The 16,891-nt window shown below is 40.2% G+C and overlaps 1 protein-coding gene across 2 annotated transcripts; it reads left to right on the top strand.

Annotated features, from left to right (window-relative positions):
• Positions 1 to 1,214: 1,214 nt before the first annotated feature.
• LOC134214715 (collagen alpha-1(IX) chain-like) lies at positions 1,215 to 16,684 on the top strand. Of its 2 annotated transcripts, none has more exons than XM_062694036.1 (9): positions 1,215 to 1,350; positions 13,859 to 13,908; positions 13,974 to 14,401; positions 14,462 to 14,836; positions 14,891 to 15,142; positions 15,204 to 15,323; positions 15,382 to 15,468; positions 15,525 to 16,200; positions 16,261 to 16,684. In XM_062694036.1, the coding sequence occupies exons 1-9, from the start codon at positions 1,346 to 1,348 to the stop codon at positions 16,593 to 16,595; spliced, it is 2,328 nt and encodes a 775-aa protein (XP_062550020.1). In that variant the 5' UTR covers positions 1,215 to 1,345; the 3' UTR covers positions 16,596 to 16,684. The 2 variants fall into 2 exon arrangements, with proteins under 2 accessions (XP_062550020.1, XP_062550021.1); XM_062694037.1 differs by having other exon boundaries at positions 1,246 to 1,350; positions 13,862 to 13,908.
• Positions 16,685 to 16,891: the final 207 nt, after the last annotated feature.

Raw genomic sequence — 16,891 nt, 5'->3', positions numbered from 1 at the left:
TGTTACTTAACTTAATGTCTCGAACCGCATACTGTATCGGATTTCGGATTCAGGTGATTCGAGTAAAATTTTACTGTACTGACTAATAATGTTTCAATATGCCACACCTCCATCGTTTAGTTAGTGTGAAAGAGCAATTTCATCTTTCTACCAAATATGCCAGAAGCAAACGCATTTCACAAGTTGTGATGATTTCTTGGTAGCTACTAGCATCCGCGGGACGCCCATATATGTGAACTTCAACTTGTTTAGTTTATCAAGTGTTTCAATTCTTTTAACGCCGGGTAGCAGCAAGTTGTGCCGCTAAGATATGTAGTTTTCAACGCGGTCAAATTCACTAGGGTGGGTGTACCAATTGTCGCCATACATAAGAACAACTATTTTTAAATAAATAAGTAAAAGACATGTGGGTGGACTTAATATATCAAGCGAAAGGTTTTACTTCCTGCTTCTTAGAACAGCTGTGAAAACCACAATAAAATTTGTTATTATCCGAAAAATTGATTAATCCATAATAGGAACGCATGCACCAGTTGTGGCACTATTCTTAATTTTGGTTCCTTATTTGGCAAATCCCATTGTTTTCTTATGGGATTGGCCAAATAGGGACCACTAGTGCGACAACTGGTGCAAAGGACGTCGAAAATTAAGCAAAATCAATTTTTACAATTATGCTTTGCTTGTTTTGGAGAAAATCAAAGGTGTTATCGCATCATATGAATATGCTTTATCGATATGAACTTGATTTGCGGTGATTTGATTGGTCATTTCGCATATAAAGCACTAGTGCGACAACTGGTGCTATAGCCACAACTGGTACACCTAGCCTACATTGATTCGCAGAACTGAAACTACGTTGAATCGGAATTGGATCACACATCTGGATAACACATTGCGAAACTAACGACGATTTTCGATTTGGACTTGTAGGGGGCGAGTGATATGTGGTAGCTGAGTTTAATGTTTCAAGCTGTGTTTTTTTTTTCATTTTCTTCATTTCCAGCTCAAGTGCCGAATAGAGTTCAAAGTCACATCGCTACTCGTTATATTTTATTTTTTCGAAAGTTTAATCATTGTTGATTGGGTGAACTCTTTTTATGAGCTATTTTTGGATTATCATATTGAGTTTCGATCCGAACTTACACATATGGTATGGATATCCGATTTTTGAGCAACTGAAGATGTTCCTGGGTATCATTTTCTGGAGATTTGAATGGTGTTTCAGTTTGTAGTGGCACTTCGGGTCGGACGCATATACTCGATAAAAAGTTAGAAGAAAATCTCGCGGGACTCTGTGGAGAAGTTAATTATGTGTTTTGTGCAGCGATAGTGAGCAAATAAAGCAATGAGGTGTGTTATTATTCAGATTGATAAGGTTATATCATGAGTTACTTAATTTTGTAACACACTTGGGAGAATGGAAAGGTAAAGGCCTGTCACATTTTGTAGTGAAAAGCGTACAGGTAATACCGTACCAGTTGAAATTTTATCAAAATGCAAATGATCATAACACTGTGAAATATCAACCGATTCTCTGCCAGGGCTCGACGAAAATTCATTAAGTTTTGATTAACTGGGTCAAATTTAGGCTCAGACCACCAGATACCGGGTATAATTTGGATAATTTGAGGGCATGTGAAAAATATTGAAAGAGAAGTCGAAACAGCAATTAATGGTAATGGTACATCCCATTATTTCCATCATATTTGATTGCACGCATATAGGCCGTTACAAATATTTAATTAAAATTATGTCCTACTGATCTCCAAAAAGTCAAGGGTGGGTGGATAAAAAATAGATAATAAATTGAAAAATATTTTTAAAAAACTCCTCGGATTTGTTAAAGAATGTTTTGAAAATCTTCAAAATTATCCGATTTTTTTTTGTTTTCCTCTCAAAATATTATTTTTGGGCAAGAAAGTTCACATATTATATTATCGTTTTATTATTATATCTTGTTATAAAACTTGTAATCTGAACAGAATATTAGCATCATTATTACCATTCTTATCTTTTAGAAAACCAAGAATGTTCAAACGAAAAAAGACAAGACTAGAAGATTCTTCACTCCTGGGTGAAAATCAACGGTCAACGTTGGTTTGTCAAAAATGCAACGCAACATCGTCGACGTTGAATCTTTGAAAAGTTGACGTTAACGGCGTTAATCGTTGATTAACGTTAACCACCCTGTGACGCAATAACAAAAATCAATCGAAATTGATACGTTTAGAATAACACTTCAACATTTTAACCTTTTGTATGTGCTCTGGGGTCAATTTGGCCCCAGGCTACTTTAGAAGGCTGCATTTTTTTTTCAACCGATTTTCGTAATTTTTGATAATTTTTGAAACTCGCCGAGATCTTTCTGCTACGTGCAAATTCGCTTGAAAAATTTTGAAAATAAACGCTACAGTTTAATTTTTTTCAAAAAACTCACGTTGTCGGTGCTCTGGGGTCATATAGACCCCAAATTGAAAATGTTAGACCTTTTTGTTTTTTTGTGCTGTTTCGAAAGATAATTTAATCATCTTCTAGAACGTTACCTAAGATTGATAATAGTGGTCGGGTGATTTAAAAAAGTGGTTAGATCCCAAAACCGACGTTGAAAAAATTTGTAGAAAAAAACACATAAATCAATTTCTTCGGAAATTTGTTATTTCTTTATTAAAATTTGTTTGTTGGCCCTAGAGGTGGTTTGTTGGCACAATAAGTGAAGAAACGTGAAGAATCATGAGAAAAAACCGTACAATTCTGGCAACATTTGATTTTGACAACACAAATGGTCGGAGCTAGACCTGTGCGCCGAAGTATTTGTGAACGGCGGCGGCGCATAGCCATTTTTACACCGGTGGTGGAGGCGTCGGCGTCACGCCGTAAGCAAAATTCGAGCAGCATTTGAGGGGTTTTGAAAATTGCTGTATCTCCACAGCAAAAGTTTGAATTACATCCTCCACTAGAACATTGCCGCATCACAGTACAAGTTCATTGGAAAATACTTTGGATATAAATCCAGAAATGCGTTTAGAAATTCCTCGTGATATAAGTATGAAGAATTTCTAAACACATTTAGAATTAATTAATTTAGAATTTCTCTAATGAATTCCTTCAGAATTTCCTCCAAGAATTCCCTTGAAAATTTATTTGGGAATTTCTTCGGAAATTCTTTAGGGATTACTTCGGAAATTCCATTACGCAGTCTTTTACGAATTCCTCCAGAAGTTCATTCGAAAACATTTTTGGAAATTCCTTTAAAAAATCTTTTAAGAATTCTTGAAAAAATACCCATGGAAAATGCTTCAAGAATTTGTATAGGAATACCTACGGACACTGTTTTAGGAATACATTCGAAAATCCTTTCAGGAAAAAAGCCTTCGGAATATGATTTAGGATTTTCTTCTTCTAGATATTCCTTCAGGAATTTCTTTTAGGAATTGCTAATAGAAATTTTTCCACTAATTTCCAAAAAAAAAATATTTGGGAACTCTAGGAAGATATGTTTGGTATTCTTTCAAAATTTGCTTATGTAAATTTATTTAAAACTTTCTCTAGAATTTTTATTCCGAATTTCCTTCGGACATTCCTCCAGAATTCCCTTTACAAAATTTCCCAGAAATTCCTGTAGACCTTCGGAGATTTCTTTTGAAATTCCTTCGGGAATCTCTTGGGAAATTCTTTTGGGAAATTTTCAGATATTTCGTTTGTGTATTCCTTCATTTTTTTAAATCGTTGTTTTGAATTAAATTGAAAATAAGTTTAACACTCGAATACCTCTGGAAATTTCTTCGAAAATTCCTTTACAAATTCTTTCCCGAATTCTGCAGGAATTTTGTATGGTTTAGTTAAGGAATTTCCTATGGACTTCCTGGAGGTAGGGAAAAAATATAAAGGGCTTTTCGGAGGGTTTTCTGAAAGAATCCCTGGATGAATGTCCAAATTAATTCCTGGTGGTTTTTCTAAAGACATTTTCAAAGAAAATTTCCTGAAGGATATTGGATATTCGGATCTTCTCAATAATTCCTTAGGAATTTTCTGCAGTAGTTCCTTCGAAATAAAAATTCTTAAATTTTTCCGCTATATTGGTTTTTCTCAGTGATAATGAATAGAAACCGCATTATTTCCCGTGACGCGTTTCGGCTTACTGACCTTCAGCCATCATCAGACTTAACGTGCTGGATGTAACCTGTGTTACACTGTATAATTCTCTAGGAAATACATTCAGGAATTAATTCGGTAAGTTATCAAGAAACGCATTCAGGAATTCGGGAATTCAGGAAATGCTTCGGAGCTTCTTAGGCCCTTAGGAAATTTCTTAAGGATTTCTTCTGGAAATTCCATCAAAAATTCCTCTGAGATTAATTCTGACAATTCCATCAGAAATTTATTTTGGAATACTTTTAAAAATTTCTACTATTCCCCACAGTTGTAATGGATTTGACGCCTTCTTCAAAAAGAAAGGGAAAAAGGATTGCGAATCTATTTATTAATCTGTTGGGTTACACTGTTGAAAGGAAATTCTCACTATCCCGCGAGCTTCGCGTAAGTATCTTTGCTTGTGGGTCCGCTACCTCTGTTTTTTGCCCTTCATACAGCAGCGCATTGAAAGCAGAATGGTAATTAAATACGACTGTACTATTGGGTGGAGCCGTATGCAGAGCAAGAATCATCCTGGCTTGATGATGGTGGATAATTACACACTTTTTAAAATTTCTACAAAATTCTTTTAGAAATAATTTTAACAATTCCACTGGAAATTTTCCAGGTATTCCATAAGACATTCCATTCCCTCGGAAATTCATATAGTAATTCCTTCGGAATTTCCTCCGCCATTTCCTTTCAAAATTCTAGGACGAATTTTCTGATATCTTCGTACGAATTCCTAGAGCAATTTCCTAAAGGAATTACCGACCTTCCTAAATTTTCTAATAAATTTTTTGACATTCCTGTAAGAGTTCCTTCGGAATTTTCCTTAGAGATTCTTTCAGAAAATCCTCCAGTAATTACTACGGAGATTAATCCTGAAATTCCTCAAGACTCTAAGAATTTGCTTCGTATATTCCCTTAGAACTTCCTCCAGGACTTCCTTTGGAAATTATTTCAGGAAAACCAGAATTTTTTTTTTGGGAATTGTTTATCAAAATAAATCGAAATCAGTTTTTTTTCAGAACAATTCTGGCAATTTAGGTACAAGGAGGATTGAAGGCAATGTTCTATTTGCTATCGTGCTCCAGCTCCAAAAGCCAAGTTATCATTTTTGCATTCTGCATTTACGCATTCACGAGGCTATCACAATGATACTCCATGAAAGTTTAAAAAAATCCGACCAGACCAGTGTTGACTTGTAGCCGCGTATATACCAATTAAGATATGAAATATTCAATCCTTTAAAAAGATGATAAACCTCCCAATGCGACCAGATGAGGTTATTCGACATGAAGGTACATATGAGATTAGAAGTTAATCGCTACGCTCATTAATTTGTAGATCTGTAGCCAAGAAGCTTCGATGACCTAACATTTAACACGCCACTGCGAGTAAAAGTGACAGAGATAAAAGCAAACAAATCTGCTAAAGATATAATAGCTATTTTATTATTGCATGATAAGTTGCCTTGGCCCTTTTTTTTTTTTTTTTTTTACAAGGGAGAATGCATTTACACACTAACCCAGTACACGTGCATTGTAGTTGCCAAACTACCACACGGAAGTGTACTGGAGTGTCGGACTCGACCATACCGGTAATACCGACTAAACTCCCTTGGGCTCCACCATCGTTTCCCCCAGGAACTACCTCCCAGTACTACTTCTGGGGGATGGCAGTACTAAACGTACTCGCTCATTATCGCTCACACAGGCACCCGTCCCATGCGAGACTGACTTGGGTGCTCGCACACCATTCACTCCATTTGAGTCTTACTTGGATGCTCTCCCGGGCGCTCCGCTGCCATGCCTCGAGGTGTCAATAGCGGTAACTGCCTGGGCCTACAGATATTACGCTACGACACTCCTGCCTCAGCACGAGCAGATCAATCACACCACTGCCGAAGCAGACCACACGCTACCCTGCCGAAGCAGGGACACTCCCCATGCACCACATGTGCACAACTGTAGGTGTGTGGGTACAACCCACTGCTACCCTGCCGCCGAAGCAGCTTCTCCAAAGACCATTCGCTCCATGTGACCCTTTTTCGGGTGCTCACTCTAACACTCCACTGCTATGCCTCGAGGTGTCGATAGCTACCTCGACTCCTACCTCAGCATGTGCAGTCCATACTCAGACTTCTGCTGCGCTTCGAGGTGACAATAGCGGCGACACGCTATGACACTCCTGCCTCAGCACAACCAGATCACTCACTCCCTGCCGAAGCAGCTCACGCGCTACCCTACCGAAGTAGGGACACTCCCCAACTCACTCTAACACTCCACTGCCATGCCTCGAGGTGTCGATAGCGGTATGTAGGGACGAATCAACGATACTACGCTACGACACTCCTACCTCAGCATGTGTAGTCCATATTCAGACTTCTGCTGCGCTTCGAGGTGACAATAGCGGCGACGCGCTATGACACTCCTGCCTCAGCACAAACAGATCACTCACTCCCTGCCGAAGCAGCTCACGCGCTACCCTACCGAAGTAGGGACACTCCCCATGCCAATTGGCACTCCCTGGGCTTGTGCTTTTGAAGCGGCACACAGTCGCTTTGATAGAGTCTGATTACGGGCACTTGTGGTTTTTTGGGAGGGATTTTAGCAGAGCCCTCTGCTAAATCCCACCACGCCCTAGGCAGTTCTCCCTGACTCACAGACAGCTGGGGAGGGGTCGTCAAGCCCTTGGACATGGTCCATGCTGTCCCTGCTGTCCCTGCTGCCCCCAAAGTTGCCTTGGTTTGACATAATACAAATGCACTGCATACCGTGATTTTTGTGCTAGCCAATCTTCGGCGTGAAATACGAAATTCGGCGGCGTGCAGTCAACCGGCGTATGGCGCGTCGCCGACATCTTCATCGTTGTCGGCGTACGTTAATAAGACGGCGGCGCACAGGTCTAGTCGGAACCTGTCACCAAAATCGAATGTTATACGTATAGTTTCAAAGGCCTTAGCTCCAGGGAATTCTTTGATGACCAAGAACATATACCGTGAACGCATTTTATTCTTTTTGTCACTAAAAACATGTACCATATTAGAAACGGACTGTCATCACTCAGAGTATCTGCAATATTTGAAACAAGCTTGCTAATTTCTGGTCAAGCTTATAGTCTCAAAGGCCTTAACTCCAGGGATTTCTTGGATGGCCAAGCACATATACTGTGAACGCATTTGAATCTTGATATCACTCAGAGTATCTACAATATTTGAAACAGGCTTGCTGATCTTTGGTTACGCTTATAGACTCAAAGGCCTTAACTTCAGGGAATATAGCGGGAATATGGATACTCCAACCTTCTGCATTTCACGAGCCAGAAGGCTCACTCGTTCAGGTTCATTTAAGGTCCTGACATTCCAGGTACCGAGTTTCCAATCATAGTCCTTATTTTGTTGCCGGGTCGGTTGCCTAAAATAACGTTCTCATTTTTCTATCTGCGTTTTTCGTGGTATTTGAGAGGCTTCAGTAAGCTACCTTACCGGGGTCGCGTTACCTACATCGCGCTGGTGGGGCTGCCACCTTAGGTATAGCTGACGCGATACAGCATTTCGTTGATCAGCCGCTAGGCCGACCAGGACGACGCTGTTTGAGCCGCAACTCCTGGTGAACTGACGCTCGAGGTGTACCTTCTCACTCTAGCTGATGTCAGAAGGACAACAGTGCCCAGGCTGCACTACCAGCTAAGTACACAACCCTTAGCTGGCGGTTTTTTTATCATCGGGCGACCCGTGGAAGCGTGAGATAGGAACTTGTGGGTACCAAAGCTCTGTTGAGCGCTCCTTCCTTGATGTCAACCCACCATTTTGCATCCTTATAGAGAATATAGAATAGCGGCCAAATTCTGAACTAATCAATGCCTCAAATCGAAGTACACGGCTTCCTGCATAACCTTTTTTGAAAAGATGCAGTTCAAAATTGGTAAAAATTTTAGTTTTAAGCAAAATCAGCATAGAAATTATTTTAATTTATTGAACGGCTACTCAGTCTTGCACTTATTACAACGAGTTTTTTATTTACCCGACGTTTCGACACGGGGATTGTGTCTTTTTCAAGGGGAAAATATTTTTGTTGTTTGTCGTTGTAATAAGTGCAAGACTGAGTAGCCGTTCAATAAATTAAATTAAAACATACAGTCGATCCATAATCAATAAAAATCACTGTTTTCGTACCCTTTTTTACGAAAACCCCTCCCCGCGAGGTACCCGCCCACCTATGGTCAATCTTAGGTAACGTTCTAAAAGATGATTAAATTATCTTTCGAAATAACCCATCCGGGATTGACCAAAGAACCAAAAAGTTATTACAATTTTCATTTTGGGGTCAATATGTTTTTTTATTGTGCACTTAGTGTACGAGAAAGGCAAAAATATGTCAATATGGATATCAAACTTCATGGTTTTCAAATTCCATAACAAAGCAAATATCACTTGTCATTAAACGAGTTAGAATTATCCCGTTTAATTCCATCACTTTATTGTACCTTTGACATATACGTATTTCTACCTTAACAATAAGGCCGTCCTTAGTGTCTCGTACTTGACTCGGCTTGTACAAACTCGTCTTTTATTATTATTTATTTAGTTTACATCTAAAGAGACAAACTCGTCTTATGAAAAATGAATACATTACACTATTAGCTCAAAAAAAATTAGCTAAAATTAATTGTGTTTCCGCAACTAGTATTCCATTAGCTTATATACGTTCAATCAGGTGAACATTATACCATTTCGATACACTATTGTATGTATCTCATGGTACAGAACACCAATCCGGTTGGTTTTCCAAGAGATCAAAGCCATCAACTGAACAAATAATGGGACTGTGGGGTAAGAGTACGCAGGAACGGGTGGGGCAAGAGTACGCATGTGAACCTTCATGTACTGATGTCAAACCCGTATCTCCGGCCTAAATAATAATTATTTCAACGCGTAAGGATCCATAACAAAGTAAAAAGGGACAAAAATCGAAAATTATCACAAGTTTTAAGGATAAATCCTTTGATGCTAGGAAGGGCTAAGCGAACAAAGCGCAGAAGCGAAAAAAATAAATTGTACTATGTATTGTTTTACACCTAAATATAGTCCGAGAACACAATTTCATCTAAATGATTTTTTCTTAAAAAAAAAAAAAGAAACATTCATATACAGTGTTGGCCCGATTTTGTCTACCCTCGATTTTATCTACCCACGATTGTGTCACGTTTTCGACCCGATTTTATCATGTCACGATTTTATCACGTTTTCGACCCGATTTTGTCTCCAAAAAAATAATTGGAATTTTTTTCATTCTTTTTTTTTCGTAAGTAATACCGCAAACAACATTGATTTTCAGGAAACAACTTTCAACCTGTACTTTATTATGAATGACTTCTGAGTACCTGGGAAGGATTAAGCAAGCTATTTCAACAAGAAATAACTGGTTCCGTTCACGCATTTTGCCTTTCCAGAAATATGATGATCCATACATTTTTTTAGAGGATTCAAAAAAAAGAGTAGAATAGGGGGAGGGGTGATAAAATAGTCAATTTTTGCGTTACGTACTTAGTGGATATTCTTTAAGGAATATCCCTTTGTTTGTCCCAGGTTTTTTTTAACCAAACCGTGTTTTAATCGATTAAGACCCTCAGCGCCAATGAAACAATGAGTTAATCTCACGAATCCACACAAAGAAAAACCAAGTGGTATTTAAAAAACTATGAATGTTCAGGTTAACCAAGAATTTAATGAATTCCTAGGTGTAGTGAATACTAGAGATGGGCATTCAGATCCGGAACCGTTAAAATGATCCGGATCTTTGATGTGAGTGAATGATCCGCAGTTCACTTTTTAAAAGATCCGGATCACCAGATCAGCAAATTAACTAACCATTTGGAAGAACATGATAAAACGAAAAGCTTATTGCGGGTTCTTTACACTTATAATGTATCCTTGTGGTTTTGGTATGTACGGGTCGAAATCATGGTCCAGAATGCCAACCGTTTCACTATTTTTCATTCTCCCTACGTATTGTTCTAAAGATCCGATCCGTATGAAAGATCCGGATCATTAGACTGAATGACCCAGATCTGAACCGTTCAACAAAGTGATCCGTTTTTCTCATCTCTAGTAAATACTACACTGTCCACTGTCCAGTTATGTTGAAACAGTCAACTCTCACTTAGTCGATATTGGAGGGACCATCGAGTTAGGGAAGTTTATGATACGGAACACATTTATATTTGACCGAATGCCGTTTAGCCGAACAGTTAACATTTGTTTCCTTATTAAGTGAAAAGAGAAGTGGAATATTCGAAGCAGAGTCTCTTAATTCTCGTGTATACATGGATGAGACAGTGTGCCATGAGCTACAAAAGCGCACGTAGCATCGATTCAGTGCGACGAGAGAAGCTAGCGCGCGCATAAAATAACTGAGTGAGCGTGTCTCAATGTTCGTCTCATGAGACTCATCTCATGCGCTAGGAATGCATAGCTGGCGTTACTTAGGCGACGTTATTATTGAATGAAAATTTTCCGCCCAATCTGTTTTACGCACCTCCGCTGTTGTTTGCAAAAGGTTTGCCATGGCAAACAGCGCATGAGCTGATCGCATTGAAATGTCTCAGTGCGACTCACCAACGTTCATGTGAGGTACACAAGCTTCGTGAGACTCGCGTGCGCTAAATTTTATGTGCACGTAGCAGTCATTGCTCAATCTCATCCTCTTTTGTACGCGTGCATGATGTCTGATTCGAAGTGAATGGTGATTAACGAGAACCGTCGAATGAGAAATAAGATTTTCGAAATGAGTACAGAATAGTGAGAAGTGAGCACTGAGAAACGGAAGTGAGTATTGAATAGTGAGATGTGTGCAATAACTTGTGAGTAGTGGATAGTAAGAAATGAAAAATGAGAAGAAAGTGGTGAGAAGTGAGATATGTTAGTTGCGAAATGAAAAGAAGGATTTGAGTAGTAAGGAAACAGAAGCAAAGGGTGGGAAGTAGAAATGAAGTGAGAAATAAGATGTGAGTGCAGAGATATAAGACAGGAGAAAGAAGATGGTGCCTTTCTCGTGTATTATAAAACAAAAAAACACACAAAAGCATGTAACAGAGATCAAAATTGCACTCACTCCTCATTCCTCACATTTCTCGCATCTCACTTATATCATCTTATATCTCATTTCTGGCTTCTCATTCCTCACCTATTTTTCGCTTCTAATTTTTTACTTCTAACTTTTTACTTCTCACTATTCACTTAGAACTTCTCACTTTTAACTTCTAACTTCTCAACTCTCATTTCTCACGTTCCACTACTCATCTCGCACGTCTTACTTCGCACTTTTCAGTTCTCATTTCTTACTTCTCACTTTGAATTTCTTACTTCTCACTTTTAACTTATCATTTCTCACTATTTATTTTTCACTTCTCACTTCACACATCTCACTTCCCACTTCTCATTTTTCACTTTTCTTTTCTCACTTATAACTTTTTATATCTCACTTATCACATTTCACTTCTAACTTTTCACTTCTCCCTTCATACTTTTCACTTCTCATTACTCTCTTCGCACTTCGAATTTCTCACTTCTCACTTTGTATTTTTCACTTCCTACTACTTATTTCTCACTTCTTACTTCGCACTTCTCACTTCTCATTTTTCACTTTCCACTTCTAACTTTGAATTTCTCACTTCTAACTTTTCCCTTCCCACTTCTCATATCTCACTTATCATCTCTCACTTATAACTTCTTATTTCTCATTTCTCGCTTATCTCTTTTCACTTCTAGCTTCTAGCTATGTCGTGCATGTACTATTTCGAATAACATCGAGTTAGCGATGTGAAAATACAATGGAAAATTACTTTGACTTGGAGAATATCTAGGAAAGAAAATATCGACTTACAGAGGGAGCGAAATATGCTAGATTCAAGGGACTTTGAATTTCATCGAGTAAGGGAAAATATCGATTTACATAATATCGAGTTAGGGAGAGTTCACTGAGAGTTCACTGATAAAAAACAGAAGTGGAATGTATTGAGATGTGAGAAATGAAAAGTGTGAAGGGAGAAGTAAGAATAGAGAAGTGAAGAGATTCGTATAGCAGAGCTCTTGAAAACATGTTTTTTGCATTACCGTCAGTCACTGAAAATCAACAAATATTTTGCCGGATTCCCATTTGTCCGAATTTCGTCTGGCTGAATGCCGTCTGGCCGTATGCCATTTTCTCATTTCTCCCTTTTTGATTATCATTTCTTATTCTTCAATTCTCAGTTCTCAGCTCTTAGTTCCAGTTCTCAGATTTCGATTGTCTGCTCTCAGTAGTCAGTTCTCATTTCTCGGAGCCCAATTCTCAGTTTTCGGGGTCTCAGTTGTCAGTTACCGATTCTAAGTTGTCAGCTCTCAATTTTCCATTCTCAGTATTCATTTCTCAGATTTCAGTTCTAAGTTCTCAGTGCTCAGTTCTAAGTTCTCATTTTTCAGTTCTTCATTCTCCGCTCGCAGTTCTCAGGTCTCAGGTTTCAGTTCTCACTTCTCATTTCTCACTTCCCACTTTTCACAATTCGTAATATGAGGTAATTTTTAAACTACTCGGCCAAATGGCACTCGACCAAATGGCGTTCAACCAAAAGGCATTCGGTCAAATGGCCTGACACCATCAACTCCGTTCGACGAATTTAAGTGATGCATGTGTGTGTGCGAAAAAGTCATGTCATCATTTTTGGCACTTATCCTTAATCTATTTGTTTGCAGTTGCATTCAACTGTCCCATTGTTTCCTTTCGAAAATCCGAAACGCCGGATCGGAATATGTGCTCAAACGTTCAGGCCAAAATATGTTTATTGCACTTATTATCAACAGATTTATTCGCGAATGGATCCTGTTGAAAAAGGTCGAACTATGAGTTAAGGTCAAAATACATTTTTTTAGTATAAAAAACGATCAAAAAGTCTTGTCTTATTCTAAATGGATTTACTCTTAACACGTCGGATTCGTCGAGGAATCTTGTCTCATTAGTTTCATTTGTAAACAGGTAAGATCGGACTATGGACTTAGAAGTAATGAATAAAAAACTATTTTATGGAAAAATATATAAAGCTCTTTTAGTGGAATGTATTCAACCGTCTAAGACGAATTAAGTACTGTCCATTTAATTCCACCAGTTAATTTTCGTTATCTTTGCAGATACGTATTTCGACCACAACTGTGTGGTCGTCTTCAGTGTCTCGTACTTGACTCGACTTCAAGTAGTCATATTAGCCATAAGAAAAGCAATATTACCGCTAGGTGGATTTAACAGGGATATTTTTTTTTAAATATTACCGTTATTTTCTTGGGGTAGCCTTGCGAGCAAATGCGTAGGATTGCCAATCCAGAGATGGCGAGTTCGATTCTCGATCCGGTCTAGGATGTTATCGGGTTTTGTAGCATTTTCGCATATACCCAGGTTATATACAGTTTTTGGCAGGTTCTTAAACAGAATTGTTAGAAAATTAAACAATCACCAGTTGGGTGTAGTATACTTGAAGAGAAAATGTTTTCAAAAATGTTCTAAAACCATAGTTGTAACTTAAGCTGCCTAGTTTCTTATTCAGCTCTTGGGAGCAAGGACAGATGTTGTTTTAGTTATTTTTATCTGGCGCTTGTAGCATGTCTCAACAATATATTTGAAATGTCTCAAAAGTTATTGCATCGCCGCCCTGTACATATTAAAGTATTTACAACATTTAATCCTAATTTCAGAAGGAGGCTTTTACTTTTTATACAGCTAAACATTGCTGTCGTTCTAGCGCGTGAGTATTCTTCTACCGCCATTTGGAACTCCATTTGATTTTTCTCCTAATCTTTTCTCCCTCAGAGGACATTTTTGGCATTGGAGAGTACGATGAGGGACCATGTGGTCGTTGGAAACCCGGTGATGTCGATCTACGCTCCTTTGATCTTATCCGTGAGTTCCATTTGGATCAAATGGAGTCCAGCAGCCACCATGTGTACAGAATCGAAGGTAGCAATGTTCTTCAAACGGCCTACCGGTTGGAAAATGAGGCCAACCTTACCATGAGGACGGTGGATGCATTCCCTCTGGGTCTCCCCCATCAGTTCTCACTCGAATGCACCTACAGGACGGATAGCGAGCCAGTGTCAGCGTGGCATCTGTTCGAGGTGACGAATGAACATCATGAAAGCCAACTAGCGGTGACAATGAATCCGGGAAGACATACTTTAGAAATTGGATTGCCCGGATTGGAAGGAGATTTGCAGATTGTTGAATACCACAATTCTGCGGTGAGTTCAATCCAAGTAAGCTTTGAATTAGACCATGACCATCGTTGTATGTTTTCATAGTTATTCGATCAACGTTGGCACAAAATCATGCTGGGAGTGACGAACGACCACCTTAATCTCTGGATCGATTGTCAGCCGGTTCGGGATGTTCAAGGAAATCTAAATGCGCCTCTGGAGACACGTGGGCGCTTCGATACCAACAATGGGTTCGTTTCGATCTCGCGATATGCGGAGACATCTGTTATGGAACCGGAGTCTCCGATTGTTGATTTGCAGTGGATGGTGATGAATTGCGACCCAACACGACCGGCACGTGGCAATTGTGACGAACTACCGTTGTATGATGTGGCACATTTGAGCAATCAGTTGCCGCATGGGCAGGAGCCCAAAGCTGATTGCAATACCGTTTGTCCCCCAGGTTATAATGGGACTGATGTAAGTCAATAAATTAAAACGGATTTTTATGTTACTACTAATACCTTTCTCCAGGGAGCTCCTGGTTTACCTGGAGCCCCAGGTGTTCCAGGAATTAAGGGTGAAGCAGGGGCTAACGGGAGACGTGGTCCTCCCGGGCCACGAGGTTTCGAAGGCCAACCAGGAGCATCCATTAGAGGCGATAAAGGCGACATTGGCCAAAAGGGAGAACCTGGAGCAGCGATCGCTGCCGGTGTTGGTGTGATTGGTCCACCTGGTTTACCCGGTCCCCGAGGACCCCCCGGCTTAGGAAGTACAGGACAAAAGGTAATGTTTGATTTTAAAATACTGGAGAGAATTATTCGGGGCTAATAGCTTTTTCATGTAGGGTGAACAAGGAGAAATTGGACCACCAGGGTTGAGAGGTGAATCCATTCGAGGGCAGCCTGGCGTTCCTGGATTTCCGGGACCTGAGGGACCTCCAGGCATAAGTATTAGAGGTGAAAAGGTAATTGAAAAATTTATTCTAAAATAAAAATTGTAATCAAGAAATAATATATCTGCAGGGTGATCGTGGGGAAGCTGGACTACCTGGTCGTGCAGGAATATCCATACCAGGTGTTCCAGGCATTAAGGGCGAAAAAGGAGAACCGGTAACTACAACGTTTCCCTATATGTTATGCCCACCTATGCATTGTTTATTTTTTAGGGAGATGTATCCGCTGCTATAGGAGTACGAGGGGAAAAGGGAGATAAGGGAGATAGCGGTTCACGAGGACCTACCGGTATTCAAGGTTTGCCAGGTTTACCTGGCCCTATAGGATCTCCTGGTCTACCTGGATTGCCAGCCACTGAAAATAGTTATGCCACTGGTAACCTAGGAGTGACCATTCCAGGACCCCGGGGAGTCCCAGGTGCCCCAGGAACTCCGGGTCAACCTGGTCCACCGGGACCACCGGGGCCACCAGGAGAAGGATCTTCTTCGGGTGGTGGGAGATATTTGGAGAACTTTATGTCATATGGTCATAGGGGTCCTGTGGGATACACTGGACTTCCAGGCGAGAGAGGGGCTGGCGGCGATAGAGGTCCAGAAGGCAGTGTCGGACTACCAGGTATTCCCGGGCAAGATGGTGCTCCAGGAATTCAAGGATCACCAGGAGTGCCCGGTCAACCAGGAGCATCGGGTCTACCCGGCCCTCCAGGAAGGAGTTACACAGAATCGGAAGTGCGAGATATATGTGCAGCTGTGTTGAGAGATCATCTTGCTGAGCTGACCGCGGGCCTGATCGGTCCTCCTGGACCTCCAGGTGTAACAAAGACTGGAAAACCAGGTTTGCCTGGTAAACCAGGACCTAAAGGCGATAGAGGATATCCTGGATCTCCTGGTAGGTGTTAAATAATGTTATTGATACTTCATAGTCGATTCAAAACCATTGTTCCGATAGGTGAACGAGGATATCCTGGGGAATTTGGCAACCCCGGCCAGCCGGGACCACCAGGAGATCGTGGAGAACCGGGTCTAGAGGGTAGACCAGGACATGATGGGTTTGGACGAGACGGCGCTCCAGGCCCAGTGGGTCCCCCTGGTCCACCGGGTCGAGAGGTTCCAGGAGCACCTGGCAGGCAAGGTGAAAGAGGAGATACAGGAAAACCGGGTGCTCCTGGCATTCGGGGCGCTCAGGGCGTTCCAGGGGCATGTCCCAATGATTGCTATCTCGCTGCAGCAGCTGCTGCACAGAGTTTCCGTGCCAATCAACAAACCAAAGGACCGGTTTATTAATAGCATTTTACTCAAATTTAGACCATTTGGTCGCCGATTAATGGTTGAACACAATACATACTGAGAATAATAAACTTCCTAGTCTATTATCCCTTGCTTCAATATTGTGCAAAAAACATAACCGACTTTAGTCATAACGTCCAATTTTAGTTCACCCTAAAGTTAATTTAAACATCAATCAAAACATGTCCTTTTTATGATATTACAACTCAACCTTCAATTACACTTTAGTAACGACCATCATAGTTAGACCTGTATCGTGTATTTTTCTGACCTCAGATAATCAGTTCTTCTGA

This window comes from Armigeres subalbatus, chromosome 2 (assembly GCF_024139115.2).
Source record: "Armigeres subalbatus isolate Guangzhou_Male chromosome 2, GZ_Asu_2, whole genome shotgun sequence".
Lineage (NCBI taxonomy): Eukaryota > Metazoa > Arthropoda > Insecta > Diptera > Culicidae > Armigeres > Armigeres subalbatus.
This window is presented reverse-complemented; position numbering and strand designations above follow the sequence as displayed.

Coding starts and splice junctions, on each gene's coding strand:
- LOC134214715 (XM_062694036.1), top strand. Junction 14,402..14,461: donor TTGAATACCACAATTCTGCG/GTGAGTTCAATC, acceptor ATGTTTTCATAG/TTATTCGATCAACGTTGGCA. Junction 15,143..15,203: donor TAGGAAGTACAGGACAAAAG/GTAATGTTTGAT, acceptor TTTTTCATGTAG/GGTGAACAAGGAGAAATTGG.